The sequence below is a fragment of the Suncus etruscus genome, chromosome 5 (assembly GCF_024139225.1).
Source record: "Suncus etruscus isolate mSunEtr1 chromosome 5, mSunEtr1.pri.cur, whole genome shotgun sequence".
NCBI classification, from domain to species: Eukaryota; Metazoa; Chordata; class Mammalia; order Eulipotyphla; family Soricidae; genus Suncus; species Suncus etruscus.
In genome coordinates this window covers 11,913,601-11,933,324 of record NC_064852.1, presented here as the reverse complement: position 1 = coordinate 11,933,324, position 19,724 = coordinate 11,913,601, and the positions used below count along the sequence as shown (strand labels likewise).

The 19,724-nt window shown below is 46.3% G+C and overlaps 1 protein-coding gene across 1 annotated transcript in view; it reads left to right on the top strand.

Moving 5' to 3' along the window:
• The window catches only part of DENND1A (DENN domain containing 1A), a 536,242-nt gene that overhangs the window by 285,431 nt on the left and 231,087 nt on the right, over positions 1-19,724 (top strand). Inside the window, exons 6-8 of the mRNA XM_049774129.1 lie at positions 2,574-2,643; positions 7,660-7,740; positions 11,941-11,994. Of these exons, the coding sequence (XP_049630086.1) occupies positions 2,574-2,643; positions 7,660-7,740; positions 11,941-11,994 (205 nt within the window). The remainder of the gene's footprint in view (positions 1-2,573; positions 2,644-7,659; positions 7,741-11,940; positions 11,995-19,724) is intronic.

Below are 19,724 nucleotides of genomic sequence, written 5' to 3'. Positions count from 1 at the left end.
CTGATGCCTTGAGTCAGCTGGGGCCGAGGGCAGAACCTCAAACACAATGCCCTGAGCCCCCGTTGGTGAAGGGGTCTTAACTCCAGACCTGGATATCCAGTCTCCCCATCTAGGATCCCCCAGTGGGTCATAACAATGCCCCCTTCTATATTTACCTAAGGGAGAGAGTTGGGCTCCCACCCCAACACATCTCTTTGTTAGACGTGTCTCTTCCCTCCCCCTGGGACTGATTTCCACCCCAGTGTGGGGCCCCTTTGTTATTTGTCTTTCTCCCATCGGGGACACTCTACAGTGGGCCTCATGACTCCTGCAGTTGTCCGGATGGCGCGTGTGTTTCCTGTGTCCGGGAGAGTGAGTGTTGGCTCCGCGATGACAGACACGCGCAGGATGGAGCGTCCAGCCAAGGCCGCTCACCTGTGGCCCTCGAGGCCGCACGAAGCCGCCTCGGTCCCGGCACTAATGAAGCGGCACAGGAAGCGCCACTGGATGGAGTTCAGCTGTGAACCCTGGCCTCCCGCCGGGGAGACAGACGCCTTTGAAGCAGGAGACAGCTGGGCTTGGATTTCAAGTCTTTAACGCTGCCATCACCAGATCGTCATCTGTCAGGGCACAGGGGACCACATGTGGGCCGCAGTTGTGTCCGCTCAGGCCGAGGGAGGGGAGAGGCCTGGTTTCCAGGGCAGCCCAGGCCCAGCGCTCTGTGAGAGTAGCCAACAAGAACCGACTTTGATGAGGCCGAGGCCCAGTGTGAGAAACCGGGTTTCTCCACGACCCCCTTTCTGCTCACAACACAGAGACCCCAGGATGAGTCCCTGCCCATCCTGACGGCCTCATAAGTCCCCTATGCCCCACCCCATGGCATCCTTCATGCTTTCCTAACAGTAATGGGGAAGGGGGGAGAAAATAATCGTAAGGGGGTTGATCCTTGGCTGAATTTGTTTCCTAATTAGAGGGCTCTAACCTAAGCGAGAATTTTCTTCTGCTGGGGCTTCCTCGTTCCAATGCTCATTTTTTCTAACCAGGTTTATTTAACAACCTAGGGAGGGGGAAATTTATCTTCCCCCCTAATCCCTCTTGACTGTTTACCCGGCGCTGCCAGAGCACGGGCTAAGGGAAGTGGCAACAGGCTCGGGAGCTCTGTCATAGTCAGGTCGCAGCTGCCGGGAACTGCCACCGGCCTGATAGCACCATCATCGAAGTGAAGAGTAAAGTCGCTTATCAGCCAGCTCCGATAAGCTACTTAAGAGTGCACAGTAGCCTGTGCGGCCCAGCATGCTGAGCACCACGGGGCGAGGGAGCCCTGCTCCATGCCTGTCCTCTTAAGGGCCTCACACCTCATTTGTTACCCTCCAAGCAACAGCTGGTAATCTGCTAGGGCTCAGGCTCCCCCATCTACCTCGGCCCAGCAGGATGGACGTGCTTGCCCAGAATCATGAGCTCTTCCTGCCCTAGTAGGGCCCATAGTAGGAATGCCTCGTAACCCAGGCCCATCCCTGCATACTCTGCAAGTTGGTGCTGGAGCACTGAGTGATGGATATTGCCGCCAAACTCCTTGCAATGGAATGGCTGCATTTCCATGCTGACTCTCAGGCATGGTGAGGGTGCCTTGGCTGAGAATGTGCCAGCCCCGAGCCAGGAGGGTGTGTGTGTGCGTGGTAGCCCCCAAAGGAAGAAAGATGCCAGAGAGGCAGCAGGGAGTGTGGTACTGCACCAGAGGAAGGAATTGAGGGGAGGATGGAAGGTTTTTGGGAGCATCAGCCACACCAGACAGTGAAGCTGGAGGAACAAAAGGCCTAGTGATCCTGGCTCCAGCAGGCGTGTAGCTATCTGGACTGTCTCCACGGGGTCAGTGCAGGAGGCAACCAGAGCCTGATTGGGGAAGCCTTGAAGGGGGCACTGAGCAAGTCTGGAGTACTGGAGTGCTGTCACTGGCCTCTCTATCCAGGACGCCTCTCCCACTCACTGCCTGCTGGATTGACCCAGGGAGGAACTGCCTAAAATCTCGAGAGTAGACTTCAGTCCAGCCTGACTCCAGTGGGAATCCGTTGTGCTGAGGGCAGGGGTGAGGGGTGGGAGCCATGGCTTAGAACTCAGCCCGAGGGTGTAGGCTTTTCTGAGGTGGAGCAGCAGCTGTCATCCTGTGCCTGGATTCCTGCTCGAGAGGCCTCGGGGTCCCTTTCAGACAGCAGCAGTGTGGCCAGTCTGACCCTGACCCAACGTGTGGTTTTCCCAGCCTAGAGCTGGGCACATGGGATGGTGGGGGAGGCCTGGGGACACTTTGGAGCTGGTTCCTGAGCGCAGACTGACTTTGAATTTCTCCTGTGAACTCTGTCTAGCTCTGAGGCATGGGAATAATTTATAATGGACACGCAGTCCTCTGCCTTGCATCGGCAGGTTTTCCAGATCCCAGAAATAATTAGCATGTTGCCAGTCTATGCATCTAACACAGACTGTGACAGGGGGACTGTTCCAGGCGTGGAGAGAAGCTGAAATGCACCAGTCTTGAATTTGCTTGGTTCAAGGCTTTGAGCTGCATACTAATTTCTCTTCTGTTTTCATCCTCTCTTTCCCAGCTATCTCCCCTGGTTCGAAGTCTTCTATAAGCTGCTTAACATCCTGGCGGATTACACAACGAAAGGACAGGTATTGGCCTTTTATTTTCTTCTTTTTAATGAGGGCACTTCAATTTTTATGATTTTAAAAGAAGCACATACCCTGTAGTCTCCACCAAAATGTTTACCTGAAGATAATGCATCCCCATTCTAGAAAGTTTTCATATAATTTTGGGAAGTGATAGGAAGTCCAGAAAATGGCAGGAAAGAAAAGAGCCTGGGAAAGAAGGTAGCATATATGGTCGAGCTCAGACATTGCTCCTGGCAGTGTTTTGGTACCATATGGTACCAGGGATGGACCCGCACTTTCTCCATGCAAAGCCTGTGCTCCGGCCTTCTGAGCCCATCTCCCTAGCTCAGGAAAAATAAAAGTATGTGGGGGAATTATTCCTAACATAAACCATTCCTAAAACAGTGTCTCAAGCTTTGGGAAACTTTCTTCCTCCTGTGGTTTGAATTCAATAAATAGTAAATCTGACCCTTTGCCCTCATGGAGTTAACATTCACACAATCTAATAATATTCATGAGCAGTCCCGAAAGTTCATAACCTGCCTTAAACCATCATCCTTTGGGGCGCACATTGCCTGGACTGGGACATCATGCCTAAAGGTAGGGTGTGTGGGGAAAGCATTCAGCTGTGAATGACCTTCTCTCACAGGGAAGAAATTCATGTTTCAATACAGGAATTTTTTTAATTCTTTAATTGAATCATCATGGGCTACACAGTTACAAAATTGTGCATGATTGAGTTTCAGTCATACAATATTTCATACCTTTACCAGTACACAATTCCTACCACCAGTGTCCCCAGTTTTCTCTCAGACAGACCCTCAGTGTGACTCTATGTCAGACACTTTCTGCAGAACTTTTTTTTTTTTATTTTGACCACAGTGGATTACAAATCTTTCACAGTAATATTTTAGGTACTTAGTGACATTGAATCAGGGCCATTCCCACCACCATCTTGTCCTCCCTCCACCCCTGTTCCCAGCATGCATCCCATGTCCCCCACTTCCCCCTCCCCCCCCCCACTGCAGAACATTTTTACTGAAAATTTATAGGGCCTTTTCTCATCCTGTTTCCTTACTGTCACCCCTGTCTTTTTTTGTTTGTTTTTTTTTGTTTTTGGGGCCACACCCGGCGGTGCTCAGGGGTTACTCCTGGCTGTCTGCTCAGAAATAGCTCCTGGCAGGCACGGGGGACCATATGGGACACCGGGATTCGAACCAACCACCTTTGGTCCTGGATCGGCTGCTTGCAAGGCATACGCCGCTGTACTATCTCTCCGGGCCCTGTCACCCCTGTCTTATTGGTGGCCCCTATCTCATACTGTGGCCCCCTCACTTAAGTGATTTTCACCTGAACCCCTTGGAATAAGTGGGGGGCCCAGGGGAAAGCCAGTTGGCCTTGACTGGGAGAGGCTTTATTAAAGTACCTCCTGCAGTTAGAAGAGGTTCGGCAGGGGCTGGGTTTTGGTGGTTGTAGCCAAGGTCACGATATGCCATTCTGACCGTTTTTCCCCTGCTGGTGAAGATGTTGATGAAGATGTACCATGTACCCTGCAGGTAGCTGGGCTACCCCGGTTGTTCTTAGAGCTTCCAGGATCACATCCAGAGATGCTCGAGGGACCATGCCATGTGGTGCTATTTCCACCCTTGCTATTCCATGGCGGAGTTTAGCCTTCTGAAATGAGTGTGTTTCAAGGAGCACGGTAGGATCCGTGTGTGGAATAGTTTCAGGAGGAAATGTGGGAATAATGTGTGGAACCAAGAAACAACTTTCCTTCAAGTTCAGGCATGGAAATCAGAGGTGCTGGCATGTCACTGCCCTCACTCTGACTGGAAATGTGGCTGGGTGGAAGCCAGAGGAGATAGTGGTGGCCTTCCTGGGGTTGAGTCCGGAGGCTTTCTCAGACCACTCCGCCATTTCTGGTTCCCAGTGCCCTAGAGTCAGACATTCAGGCTTTAGTGCTACTAGCAAAGAGAATCATTTTCCAAGGAGACTTTTTGCAGTTTGGGGGTCAAAGATGGACATATATATTCCTCTGGATTTATGCTTCAGTCAGTTCATTAAAATGGAAATTCAGGGCCAGAGCAATTGCACAGCTGGGAGGGTGCTTGCCTTGCACACAGCCATTCCAGGTTTAATCCCCAGTATCCCACATGATCCCCTGAGCACTGCCGGGAAGAATTCATGAGCACAGAATCAGGAGTAACCCCTGAGCACTGGCCCAAAAGCTACCCAAAAAGGGGAATAAAACTTAGTAGACTTTTAAAAAAGAGTTTTTACTAGTTAGGAAGATTGGTTCAGTGCCACTTAAACAAAGGAGGGCAGATTTAGCTGTTTTTTGGTAATAAGGTCCTGGCTATCTGGACTGAGGGAGAAGGAGGCAGTTCTCTGCTTCTGGGGAGTCAGTTCTGGAGGGTAAAGGAAGGCTACTGGGTGAGAGGGATTTTGCCTACCACTCACTTGTTTGCAAGTGTTTTTTTGAGGAGGAAGAAAGCACTTTTATGTGAAAATAAATTAAGCTTTTTTTAATGTTAAAACCTGGAACCTCCCCCCAATCCTATCCTGGGAGACACTGGAAGGCCAGAGAAAGAGGCTTCAATTTTAGAAGGAGAGAGATGGAGGGTGAAGGTGCAGTTGGCTGGTTCATCAGCCCAGCATAATATCACACCCAGACTGGAGCACCCATTCTCTGGGTCTGAGGAGGGCCCCAACGGTGTCAGACAGTGGTGACGCCAGCTCTACCTCAGACCTCCCCTGGGATCCCTGCCCACAGGGAGACAACACCATTACCCCACGACTGGGGTCCTGGAGTGGGAAGAGAGGAGTGGGCAGAGCATGTATGTGAGATGGGAGAGTTGGGGGACTGGAGGGATGGATAGGACTGTGGTGGCTTAACAACTGGATATTAATAAAGGAGCACATCTGGGTCAACCGTAATGGGTTAGTCACATGTAAGAAAATCATTCATAAAACAGGGATACATTTTTTTGCTTCTGTGGAATATAGTTATAGACACGTGAAGGGATGAAAGTAGAATTGTTCCTCTATGTGAGGCTAGAATTAGAGCCTATGGCATAAACCCACAGTTTTCCATCTCTGCCCTAGAGAAATAGAGTTCATTTGTGTTTATGAAACTGTCTCCAGCGCAAGTCTGTAGAAAGGCCTGGGGTGAGGCCACAGCTAAGATTTGAACAGGGCCTGGGAAAAGTATAAAATAATGCTGGAATCAATCACCAAAAAGCGAGAAAGTGTTCGTTTGAAGCATGACGGGCTATGTGAGAAAGGTATGCGAGTGGGCCTCAGAGGATGGACAAGACCACACGAGCAACAAATCCAATCAGGGAGCCAAGGACAGAGATGCAGTGGCTGAAGCAGGAGACCGTGCGGCTGTGCTGTCAGATAAGCAAGTAGATCTGTGAAAAGTTCAGTGTGGAGTGAGTGGGATATTTGTGGACAGTGTCACTCTACAGAATGCTCACTAAATAATGAATAGTTTTGCACAGAAGAGACTTTAGATGAATCAATCCAGTGATCAAAGTGAGCAGGGTCTGTGAGGCAAAGGATTGAGACCTGCATCACTCTCCACTCACTGAGAGTTGCCGTGCAAAACAGATGGTCTCACTGTCAAGGTCAGGCATACTTGGGGAAGAGTAAGGCTTAGCCAGATGGAGGAAGACCCAAGTCTGAGTGTGTGTGCTGCTGGGTTGACTCTCTCACCTTCAAGGGCACCCTCATTCCCACTGAAGGAACTTGATGGGAACTGGGGCTGAGACAGCTCAGTGCGTTAATCTTGATTTCAAAGAATATTTGTGGTCTGGTAGGAGAAGAATGCCCTCTTGTATTTATAATGTTGGTCATCTAGTTTCCAACTGCTCAGGAACTTTAAAAAACAAATGAGCAACAAATGAGAAATGGGGGGGGGGGGGGAGATAGAGCAGTAGTACAGTGGATAGGGCATTTGTCTTGCACAGGCCAACCTGGGTTTGATCCCCAGCATCCCATTTGGTCTTCTGAGCACACCAGGATTGATTTTTGAATGCGTAATCAGGAGTAACCCTTGAACATTGCTGAGTGTGACCTAATACAATACAAAAATATAAAAAATATTTTTTTTGGTACTTTCCTACTAATATTCTGCAAATTTGAAGCTGCTTCAGACTCGAGTTTCTAAGATCAAACATGCACATGTTTCCCCCTCTCTCCTTGGTGAGAAGCTGGAGGCATTTGGGGCAGTGCTTGAATTCATAGTCCTTTCTTCTGGGCTCTTGCTCTTTGCTGGAGTTTACAGCCAACCACTGCTGGAGGGCAGAGAACTTGTCCTGAGTGCCTGGCCTGTTGGGCCGAGGTGCCTCACCTTCATTTCCCCATCTGTAAAATGGGCTTGTTGTGAGCCTGAGGGAAGGGATGGAGTCTGTGTCAGTGAATTACTGGTAGGGCCAGAGAAACCCACAGGATGGGAGGAGCAGTGGCTTGGCAGTGGTTGTGTCAGCTGGTGTGCTTTTGAGCATTTCACAAGGTGAATCGTGTGCAGGCGAATCCATTGCACTTGCCTGGTATCTCCTCTGGCTGCGCTTGGCTAATTAAAATGCATGTCCCCTCCACTATTGCCTGCTGTTGTACGTCGCTCATTTTTAACTCCCCATAATTGGAGGCTGCCGTGTGCATCCAGTGCATACTCCATAAAATTAATTGAGGGTAATGATGAAGACAAGATCTCTAGTGTCACCATTTTCCTCACGCCCCATAAGCCTGGATTGTTTGCATCCAAGACTTGTTGCTATGGTGTTGAGGGGCTAGATCTGCCCAGAGCTTAGGGTATACAGTCCTGAAAAGGCAGTCAGGGGAGGGAGGTGTCTCACTGCGTAGAAAATGTCAGACTTGGTGTGGAGGGATCCCTGTGACTATGACACTGTGCTTAACCAGAGGACTTTTGCCTAACTTTCCTTGAGTATCAGCATGAGGACCCTGACCCCACAGGTGCACGACTGAGGGCTCAGCCTCACATGAACCTATACCCAAGCCTATGCTTTCTTTCAGGAGAGCCAGTGGAATGAGCTCCTTGAGAGTCTGCACAAACTGCCCATCCCTGACCCGGGTGAATCCGTTCATCTCAGCGTGGTAAGTGAACAGGGTCCCCACCCTTAGCTGCAGCATTGGTAACTGTAAGATTGACCCAGGCACTCAGACACTTCCTGCCTGCATTCTCTGTGCTCCTTCCCTACCCCTGAATTAATTTGGAAGACCCGGGCTTGGGCTGGCCGGGGAATGAGTATCTCTGGTCTCTGTGGGTTTCTTCGCTGTGTCTGTCAGGAATCCCTGACCACTCTCTTCCTGTCACTTACTTTTTCTGCATGGCCGGAACTACCTTGGGGCTCCTTCTCCCTTGGCTGAAGCCTGTCCCATTGCCTGTGGCACCTTCCAGGTCTGCCCTGCTTCCCAGGTTAACTGGTAATAACTCTCTAGAATTCCATCCTGATTATCTGTGAAAATACCTGCTCCTCTCCCTACCCTGAGTCTCTTGGGCTCTCTGGGGCCTGTCACCCACTCTGTGACAGGGATTATTCTCTGCCCTTCTCTGGACTGGGTGTCCTGGGAAGTAGGGTGCAGAGCACCCTGTGCCATTCCTCATCCATTATTTGAATTTCTTGAAATACAAGCTGTGTGCTCTGTAGTGTTTTGTCATATGCCAGGAGATAGGGTTAGAAAGGGCCCTGAACTACAAGTAGGGTTTTGCTGATGACCTGAGTATGTGAATCAAAATTCTTAACCCCATAAGCCTCTGCTAATTTATGATTTTAGGCGTCAGAGCAAGTTCCGCCCCTCCACCACGACCCACCCATTTCATTTCTAGAATTCTCCACCCCCTGCGTCAGTTCCTTGACTTTGTCTGCTTTGGATGCATAGCCTGAGCCAGCGATTGTTTTTTTCCCGTGTTGCGGGGTATGAACACTTACAAAGTTCTTTAAGTTATAACCAGGCCTGGTGTTAATATTCCATGGTTTGCTTGGTACTTACCGTCTAGTGAATGTTTCTTCCAGGGTGTCTGGGTGATGATCAATAAACGGAAAGCAGGGTTCTCTGAAAGCTGTATCTGATCCAACTGAAATGGGTATGCTCCCAGGAACAAAAATAGTTATTCTCTTAAACCCCATTTTAGCCAAGCGGCTGCACAGCTAATGTCCAGACAGTGCTGCGACTAGGGCCTTCTCGTTTCACAGAAAGGTTGCAGGGGTCTCATCCGTACTAGATTTTGTGGCCCTGCCCTAGAGAAATCTTTTTTTTGTTTTGTTTTGTTTTAGTTGTTTGGGTCACACACCCCCAATGTTCAAGGCTTACTACTGACTTTGCACTCAAGGATCACCCCAACTTTGCCTCCTGCGGCCCCCAGTTAAATTGAGTTTGAGACCCCTGGGAGAGACGGGAAACTCATCATCCAGGGTTATGTGGTTAATCGTGAGAAGATTGGGGGATTCAAACCCAGGCTAGCTTCAAGCCTAGGTTCTTTTTATTAGGTCAGGAGAGATGAAAGAAAGGGAGGAGCAAAGAACTCAGGGAGGAGTTTGCACCCTTTTTTATAGAGCGCTGAGAGGAAAGAAGTCTTGTTAGAGACCTTCTCTTAGGGGAGACTGCCTGAAGCAGAGGAGGAAATGAGCTTTCAACCTGCCCTGGCCATTGCTCTCGGGCCCCAGTGATGTTTTTGTCTGGCTCTTTCCTAAGCAGATTGATCTCCTAGCTTCCATGGTAATGGCATCCGACAGGTAGCAGGGCACAGCCTAGCTGGATTGCCAGCTGCTAGTGGGGAAGGGCCACTCCTTCCCCAAGCACCTTCCCCAGGCCTCAAGGACAAACCCTTCCAGGGCAGCAGGAGCTGTTGGGGGCCAGGGTGCAGCTGTTTCTTGCCGGTGCTTTCAAGGAATGTTTCTGACCTCCTCTGGTCCCAGCATTTCATGGGCAATGGAGCAAGTCAGAATCTCAGAGGACAGCCTGGGGACTACTTGGTTTGAGAATGGCTGTTGGCTTGCACTTTACAATTGCTGGCTTCGGTGAAAGCAGAGAATTTCTCTTCCCCTTGCACTGGAATTCCTCCTGCCATGTTGCAGTTTGATTTTTGAAGGACTTGTTTTATCTAGATAATAAAGCCTGGAGTGAAGATAAAATAGCCATCGTGGACTTATCTTTAATCATGAGAGACTATTCTGTCAAATTGTAAACGATTGAGAAAAAGAGAACCTAGCATCAAGATGTAATAAGAACAATTTATATTCAACTACCTCCAGACACCAGAGAGATAACATTTATTTGTCACAGCAGTTTAGAAGTAAATAGATTGCAGTAAATATTTTATAGATTGAGAGATGGGTATTCTGGGCTCTTGATTTTGTGAAATTGCCAAAGTCATAGAGCATCGAGGTGTGACCTCCCTCACCTGTGTGTTCTCTGTTGCCAGCTGGAATTTTGGCTTTGTGTTCCGGGGACACCCAGCCTTTCATGGGACTTTTTTCTGGACCTTTTCTATAAAAGTATCTCCTGGGGTCAGAGAGATAGCGTGGAGGTAGGCCTTTGCCTTGCATGCAGAAGGATGGTGGTTTGAATCCTGACATCCCTGACATCCTGGTTCCTTGAGCCTGCAAGGAGTGACTTCTAAGTGTAGAGCCAGGAGTAACCCCTGAGCACTGCTGGGTGTGATAAAACAAACAAAACAAAACAAAACGAAACAAAAAGTATCTCCTGGTGTCAGATTTAATCTTGAACATTATTCTAGATTTAATTCTCATTGTTAAATAGTTTTCATCCTATACAATATTTGCATAAACGTCATCAGTAGTATTTTTACAAATACAGCTTTTGGAATTAATGCATTGTTGTTGTTTTTAGGGTATTTTTTTGGGGGGGTCACACCCGACAGCGCTTAGGGGTCACTCCTGGCTCTGCGCTCAGAAATTGACTCCTGGCAGGCTTGGGGGGACCATGTGGGATGCCAGGATTTGAACCATCGTCCTTCTGCATGCAAGGCAAACGCCCTACCTCTATGCTATCTCTCCGGCCTGTTGTTTTTAGTTTTTATTATTTTACTAGTCATAGTCTTATTTCTAGCAGCTTTAGTGTAGATTTTCACCTAAGAAGCATATCTATATCTATTTCCTATCATGGAATAAGCATTGCAGTAGCTACCAGATCTTATTTAGCCACCAACTTGCTGTGTGGTCTTATCAGATTACTTTATTTCTCTAGGTCTTCACATATCAATTTGTGTTTGGGGATGGTCATAATATTGAAATTTGTTGTCAAGTACCTAGCATAGAGCTTTTCTTGGAGCAAGTTGCTTAAGAAGTAGCTGTTGACTATCAGGTGAATAAGTCATACTATTACTGTTTTCCTTGTCATGATTGCTGTTGTCTCCAAAGCTTTTTAAGTCAGGGAATTTACCCAATCTGGAGACCTCCTGAGTTTGTCATTACCCAAGAATGGAATGAGGGGAGGAGGATGTCCTGAAGTCTCAGTTTGGGGCTCTGGGCTCTGAACTCTGGCCACGTTGCAGCTAACCTTCCTGCCCATGCCCTAGCCTGGCCTTTGTGTAGCCTCTTCCTTAATTGGCCAGCACCAAACCCTTTCTCTCCCAGCTTGCAATTGTCCTCCAAGCCTTTGATACCCAGAGGAGGTATCATCAGTTCAACCCGCTGTCATTCAACTCAAAGACGCAGACGTGTGAGAAACAGAGACAAGGCTTCGGAAGTTCTTTGATCAGGTTGATGTTTCAGTTCCACTGTGTCCCCAGCTTCCTTCACTGGAAGTCGGGAGGTTTTGACTCTGGTGTTCACCATCTGTCCATGCGTACACGGCAGATTGTGGCCAAGCACCGGATGGATGGAAGCTCAAGACACTGAAATGAAATGGCAGGTTTGCCTGGGGAAGACCACTGCAGAGGGAGGGAGCCTCATGATAGTTGTTCCCCTGTGTCCATTTGCCTCATTGAACAATAAATGATGATGCCTGCAGCTTTCCTGTGCTCTGAACCCTGCCAGCAGCATGTGGGGATTTAGCCTTTCACCTTTGTGCGCTCCTTACTTTCATCTTCCAAGCATCCACTTCTCTAGCAGAGAAATGCTCCTACTGGTTGAGCTTGGGAATCTGGGTTTCGTCCGAAGGCAGTCAAAGAAAATACCCCATAGACACTGCCTGGGAATAAAACTTGTTTCTTTACCTGAAAAGAAAAGAAGGTCATTTTGAAGGTCAGTTTCTGAATACTGTGCCTGTTGCTTTTATTTTATTTTATTTTTTTTGGTGCAAAAATCACTAGCTTTTGCTTTTATTTTCCAGCATTCTTATTTTACCGTGCCTGATACCAGAGAACTTCCCAGCATACCGGAGAATGTAAGTACTTGGGGAGAAAAGAAATTCTTATTTTTTTTTTGAAATTCTTATTAATTCTCTTTTTTTCATTGACTTTTAAAACAAAATCAAAGAAGACATTTCCCCCTTTATAAAAATAATACATTACAAAAGTAAAAAGAGACTTCATTGAAAGGTGTAAAGTTGAGGATGAACCACTATTTCTATTTCTCAGATGCTAACACATTCGTGCTACCTTCTCATCTCTTTAGGATGTATTTTGAGCTTGATTAACATCACCTAATGAACATGTCCTTATATTCACTCAGAAGGTCATCTTATTGGCTGTGTAGTCTTTTATTTGTGGTGTCATTTCCTCAGCTATTCTCTCACTTATAGGTGGTTTTCTGTTTTTGCTATAGCAGATAATTTTGTGTTTAAAAAAGAAACCATAGTGATAGGAAGATTTCTTCATCAGAATTGACGAGTAGAATTGTGCTTCATCTGCAATTCTAGGATCACTTTTAAGATAATAAAATTGAGCATATGTGGGGGTAGAGTGAGGACCCCATTCCTCCTACAGGGGTTATTCTGATGACACTTTTAGGTTTTATTCAACCTAAAACCACCACATCTTGGTGATTGCTTATTATGTTTTAGTTGTGGCGATATCTTTGTACAAGAAAATACACCATGTAGCATCTTCTTCAGGTCAGTGGTTGTAAGTACATTCATGTTATTATCTAACATCAGTCAGCTCCAAGATTTTTTTTATCTTTCCCAATTGATGTTCTATACCATTAAATAGCATTTCCCCAAGTCTTTCCCCTCCCTAAATTGGCAACCAATATCCAATATAACCCGGGCCTTATATAAATAGGACCTATTCACTTAATGCTTTTTTGTGCCTTCCTTACTTCCCTGAGAATTATGCCTTTGGACACTCCTATATCTTCGATGGTGAACCAATCAGGAAGGTCTGCCATTAAGATATGCGGCATGGCGGGAGGCGAATGTGCTTGTGTCTGCTTTGCAGCTCACCTGGCAACAGGGCTGGACTGGCCACTGGGAGAACTGGGCATTGTGTGGCAGTTTGGGCTCTCGGGCTCAAAAAGGTTAGCCATCACTGCCTATATTGTAGCTTATGTCAGAATTCCCTGCCTTTTAAAAGTTAAATAATAGTTTACCATGTTTATATAAGATATTACATGGACACAAGCTTGCTCCTGGCTTTTGGCTAATGTGGCTAATGCTGCTGTGAATATTGATACAAAAATAGCTATTCAAGTCCCTATTTTCAGTTATTTGGAGGACCAACTGGATGACTTTTCAGAAGCGCTCCAGATAATGGTTGTATATATTCATACTGAAGGAAGAGTCACAGCAAAGACATTCTTGTGTGGGTTGTCAACAAAGCAGACAAATGGCAGATGTCACGTAATCCTGAGTAATGAAGTTAGACTGCCATGTGTTGATTAGATAACAGTTCTAGTAAGTGGGATTGTAGCTTCACAAAGTATATTATCTATATAGGGCTGTCATGGAAAATACTTCTTATTTCCAATTGCCATTAAAACAATAAAAAATTCAGAGTATGGTTTTCATTCAGCCATCGTATCTACTGTCCAATGATTATTCATTGCCATCCCTGTGTTTTGTCTCTTGCTTCCTTTTATAAACCTATTATTCTCATTATACGTAAGGAAACAAAGGCCCGAGAATTAGAGCAACATGTAACATTGGCCCTACATAAAGAAGTATTGGAATTTCAACTTGGACCTTTGTTCTGATTGCCTTTTTATACTGTATGTACAACACTTAGAACCCAGAATTTTTACCTTTCACCTCTTAAAAGCTTCCAGGGAGATGATCTGAACAATAGGAAAGCCAGGAGAAAGTAAACTTGTAGATGCAGAGGGATCTATCATGAGACTGAAAATATGAGGATTTTTGAAAAATAAAAATGGTCTTTGACTAATTTATTCACTAGGACAAAGGAGGACCCAGAAAGAACTGGAGATGTCTGAAAAGACCAGAAACCAGGGAGGAACCACAGACCTAATATACAAAGGTCTATTAAAGTATTGTTTTCAAATTCCATATAACTTTTACAAAAATTCAGTACTAAACCATACTGGAAAAATAGAAAAAGTCTAACTCTTATAGGCCATTTTCTTTTAAAAACTGAATCTGGATGTGGGTGTTTGAGTTACAGATGGCAGCGCTCAGAGTTTATACCTTTACCTTGACCAAGGGACCAGACACGGTACAGTGCATGTATGGCCTTACCCCAGGGCACTCTCTCTGGCTGAGTGTTTGGCTTTATTTTTAGTTAAGGCAATACTGATTTGCAAGTGTGTAAAGGTTAATGTGTTTTAAGGGCACAGTGTAACCACATTCTGCCCATCTCCAGAGAGCCAAGTAAGTAACCTTTCTCTAGGCCACTGTTTCTTATTATGAGAAAAGAAAGCTAGAGTGAAAGATGAAAATGTTTAAATCCTTAGGTATCAACTCAAGACAGTGTTTGATCAAGGAGAATGGATCCAAGAAATAGGATAATATTTAGATAATGCCAAAGAAATTGGTTACCAGTAGAAACCTAAGATCTGGGAATAAGGACAGGTCAGACCCACTCCTTTGTGTTGTATGGGACAGTCAGGGCAATATAGGTGTGAGAGACAATCCGGGGCTTTACCAAGTGTGTGTGTGACAGTCCGGGACTGACAGTGGATGGTGTGCAGTATGTGTGATAGTCGGCCTGGGTGGGGTGTGTGATAGTCAGATGGTATGGGGTGTGTGACAGTTGGGCTGTGTGGGTATGTGTGACAGCCAGATGGTTTGTGCAACAATTAGATGATGTGATATGTGCTGGTCAGATGGTTTGTGTATGACAGTATGATGTGTGTGGTGTGTGTTATAGTAGACTGTATGTGACAGCCCAGTGGTGCAGTGTGTGTGTGAAAGTCAGGCTGGGTTGGATATGTATGGCATATAGTGTGGGATATATGCTAGATGGTGTGTGTGTGTGTGTGTGTGTGTGAGAGAGAGACGATCAGATGGTGTAGTGTGGAGTGACTGTATGGTATGTGTATGACAGTCGGGCCATGTGTGTTATATGACTGTCTTCCTAGGCTCTGCCCCATCTGATGATCATATTACCACTTCCCACTGTTTTCTAGGATTTATGGTATCAGGAGACAGAAAAACAAATATGGAGGAGGATAGTTTGGTTTTGGTTTTACTTTTGTTTTTGAGCCCCTCCTGGTGGTATTTAGGGATTCTCCCAGCTCAGTGTTCAGTGCCATGGTGACACTGCTCATGGTGACACAGTGCCAGGGATCCAGTCCCGGTCTTCCACATGCAAAGCATGAGCTCTGCCTTTGTCGCTATCTCTCCAGTGGAAATAAGTGCTTAATCCCACACATTTTTACTGGAAAACTGCATAGTGGTGTTTGGATTGGCTTCATTGTGTTTGTTTTGGAGTATCTCAAGCCATGCTTGGGGGCCTGGGACATGCGCCGTCATTCTTGGCCAGCCAGGTTTGCAGGTCAGAAGGACACTAAGCTGATTGGGTGCTGTGGTTGGTGCCAGGGCGCTGGGCTACCCTAAGAGAGGGTGGAAGGTGCCCTCCAGGACCACACCCAACTGTGCTTGGGGCCCCTCCAGGACTACACCCTGGATATTCAGTGGTCCATGTAGTGTGTGAAATCATCTCTGATTGGGTGTCCGTCAGGTAGGCATCCACACCCTAACCTTAACTATACTGTGCCCAGTACCCTCCTGTACCGTGCCTGGAAGTCTGCTTCCATTGACATCAGATAGTTTCTATATGTTTTGCTGTTAGAAATAATAGAATAGGGGCCAGAGAGCTGGCACAAGTGGTAGTGCATTTGCCTTGCATGCAGCTGACCCAGGAGGAACCTAGTTTGATTGCTAGCATCCTATATAGTTCCCAAGCCTGCCAGGGGTGATTTCTGAGTGTAGAGCAGTCGTAACTAACCCCTGAGCACCGCCAAGTGTGGCCCAAAAACCAATCATATCAATCAATAAAGTTAAAAAAAAAAGAAAAATGATAGAATAATACAAATTACTGCTTGGGTTAGGTTTTCTGTTTTATTTGCTTCTGGGCCACACTAAGCAGGGGTCAGGGCTTAGTCCTGCCTCTGCTCCAAGAGTCACTTCTGGTGAAGCTTGGGATCATATATGTTGCCAGTTATTGAACCTGGGACAGCTGCATGCAAGTCAAACACCCTGCCTGCTGTACTGTCTCTTCAGCTCCTTTTTTGCTTTTTTTAAGGACCAAGACTGCCGTAGAAAGGTCATTAAAGGTCCCTGACAGTTATGCTAATTTTTTAATTTTCAGAACCCTAGTTTTCACTCCTCGGGCTTCTTTCTGCTTATTCCTCCATCCCCCCAGTTCATATCTAAGCCATTTGCCACCTCCCCTGTCCCCACCTTTTTTTTTTCCTTCAAAAATTTGCATTCCCTTTGCTGGTTTTGCCACTAATGAACCAATTCCCTGCGTGCGACCCATTGTCCCTTAAATCCTCCGACTGGCCTTGTTTCTAAGCAGAAATAATAAATACATTCTGCATCACTCTTAACTCTGTGGTTCCAGTTCCATCCACAGAGCTGCTCTATGAGAGGCAGCATGAACCCTGTTTCTCTCTCCGGGACTCAGGGTGCTCAGCCCTTAGCTTCAGCCCAAGGTCTGCTCCTAGGTTTGAATCTCGCAAGCCAGGCCGGTAAGGATCTGAGCGTTGGGTTTCCATTTACCCCCTGCCCTGCTTACTTGCACTGACCTTTGATATTCATGAGGAAAAGGGAAACGAAAATGATTTTCCATATCAGATATGAAGTGAAGCAGGAAAGCTAGTCCTCTAAGGAGAATCTGAACTTTCGTAGGACCAATTTGTATGATTTTTGACATCGACTCACTACCGGGCTCAAGCCATGTCCAAATTTGCATTTTAATCTCTAGGTGATTTTTGCGGGATTAATTTAAAATGACTCAATGGTTGCAGTGCAAATTGAAGCAAGCAATAACCCGTAGGGCTGTGAACCCAGAACAGTCGCTACAGTGGAAAAAACTCAAGTTTCAGAAATAAGCCTACTCCGAACTTCATTGGGGGTGGACCTGGAAAACTGATGAAAGGGGAAGGGGAGAACAAGGCAGTTCAGGTAAAGAGGGCCTGCCCCCCAGGACTCCCAACTTACTCTCCTTCCAGGACCTTCTAGAAGGTCTTGGCCACCATTATGATCTGGGCTGTTGCTGAAAGGTACAGAATATTATTTTTGTTTTTACGGGGCAGGATTCTACAGGTGCACTGGGGACCACAAGGGCTACACCCACAAAGCAGTGCCTGAGAATCACCCTGCTACTGGAGATTGAACCCAAATCCATGTGTGTGCCAGGCCTGTGACCAATCCTTTGAGCTGCCTCCCAGCATTACTCCTTTGAGTACATCTTCAGGTTCTCATTGACATTCATGCTTATGGAGAGTGCTGTTTTCCTCTTCTGGAGTTGTCTCTGAGCTGTCACCAGGACTGCAGGATTTCTGATGCCTGGAACTGTGTTGGGACAGAGTTCAGGACTGTGACAGGGGAAGCAACTCTGTAAACATTTATCAGTTCTCTCCTCTAAGAGAATTGCCCCCAGAGAATGAGCAAAAAAATGGGTCAGCCAATTTGAGGGACATGAAAATTGAGGTGGATGGAGAGAGGGAAGGACAGGGAAGGAAAGGTGAGGAAACACTGGACCTGTGCTCTGGATCCCCAAGCATAGGTACAGATGCCCCACTCTTCTGAGCAGGAAATCTAGCCCAGAGAAACCCCACGTGATTCAACCAGTGAAAATGTGGAAACCCAGTTTTCATCTTGGTCACTCTGATCACAGAACTCAGAGGGTACTGGGTGGGTTCCTAGGCTTCTGGCCCACACCTTCTTTCTGCTAAGGACGTGGCCACCCTAAGTGTAAGTGATTCATTATCAGAGTGTCATGTCGCCTGCCACACGGACCCCTTCTTCCCCCACCCCACCCCCATTGTAGCACTGTGATTGGCTCTGTATCTAAAACACAGGGGAAGGGCCGGAGAGATTTCAAGCAGGTAGGGGGTTTGCCTTGTATGAACCCTAGCGCCCCATATGGCTCCAACCTCCACCAGGAGTTAGCACTGCCAGTTGTGGCCCAAGAACAAAACAAAATAAATAAAACATAGGGGTTATGCTATGTCTGTCTATGGCATGAATGAGTGGATGAATGAACAAGCCCAGCCCTGGAAAAGGAAAAAGAATAGTTCTTTTCATTTGGCTTTTGGGCCATTGTGTCTGCCTAACATTAATGAAAAGCAATCTTAGAAAATTAATTCACTCTCCTTTCAGATCCTTGTTAAAGTTGATTCTCATTATTTCTACAATTTCTTTGTAAAAATATTTTCTTTTTACTGAGAAAACGATCACTTTGTAATTGCTCTTCAGGGTTTTCTCTGTCTATCAAGATAACACTTGTAGGAGGGAATCTTATACAGGCAATAATTAAATGAGCATAAATCTTTATAAATTTTAAACAGTTGACCTGCATTTTAAAAAGTCACAGATCATGAACAGATATGTAGTAATGATTACATTGTAAACTGGCTGTATAAGGGATTTTTTTTTCCAGTGGCCAGGTTTTGAAGTTTACTTTTGATTAATGAATAATCATATAGTCCTTCATTTGGAATATTAAACAAACCTGTCTTAATTATCTGGTTGGTGTCATACCAAGTGGTTAATGATGCGAGGAAAAGCATTTAGAACGGACAGTCCGCGTAACATTGCCCAGACTCCACTTTGTCAAAAGATGCGGTGTGATATAGAAAAGATTTATGAACTCATCGTGACTTTAAAAATAAACAAAGTTGAGGTGGAAGTGGAAGCCCCATTATCAAGTACAGAGATTATAGGGAATTCCATTGTTGCTCTTAAGAGTTGTCAGGTAATTGTTTATTCTAATGGCTTTTCCATTCACAGAGGGGATAAAAGTTGACCTCTGGGTAAACTCTGCTTTCTTTCCTCTCATATTCTCCTCTGATTCCATTGCTTTCCTGAGTTTGTGGTATTCTTCCTCAGACAGCTTATTTTAGAATCCACATGTGTAATGCGTAATTCTCTCTTAAGAATCCCACACAAGTAAGGTAACATAAATTCTTTTTTTTTTTTTTTTTAATCCAGTTGAGGGTTTTAAAGATTTTACATTCTGGTAAAAATAAGACAACCCAGAGTTATTTCAGGAAATAAAACCCACTGGCAGAACCGAGCCCCTTGCCTTGAAGCCTCCCCAAATGCAGCGCAGTAAGTCTTTATCATTGGGACCGTGTGTGAAGCTGTGAGTCACAAAGACTAATGAAAGGACAGCCCGTGGGGCGGAGGAGCATCTGTTCTGAGGGCTCTGAGGAGTACCCAGCTTAGAGCCAGTTCTTTGGTTTGGGGATTATCTCATTTCCCCAAGGCATTGAACCTAAGATGCTTTTTCCTCTAAAGCCCCACTAGTTTCCCTCCAAGCCCTGGCCCATTACCCCCTCAAGGCCACCCCACCCCCTACGGGCGTTCTAACCCTAGGCTTAGATCACAAGGCAGGAACTCCCCAGCCACCTGGATTGGCACCACAACCAACAGGCCCAGCTAGAAGGGAGAGGCCATTAGGAGGAGTCTCCTGAGGGAAGGGGGGTTTTGCCAGGTGCCTTCCCTCCCTCTTTGTCTGGCTTCCAAATCACTTCTCAGAGCTGGAATGG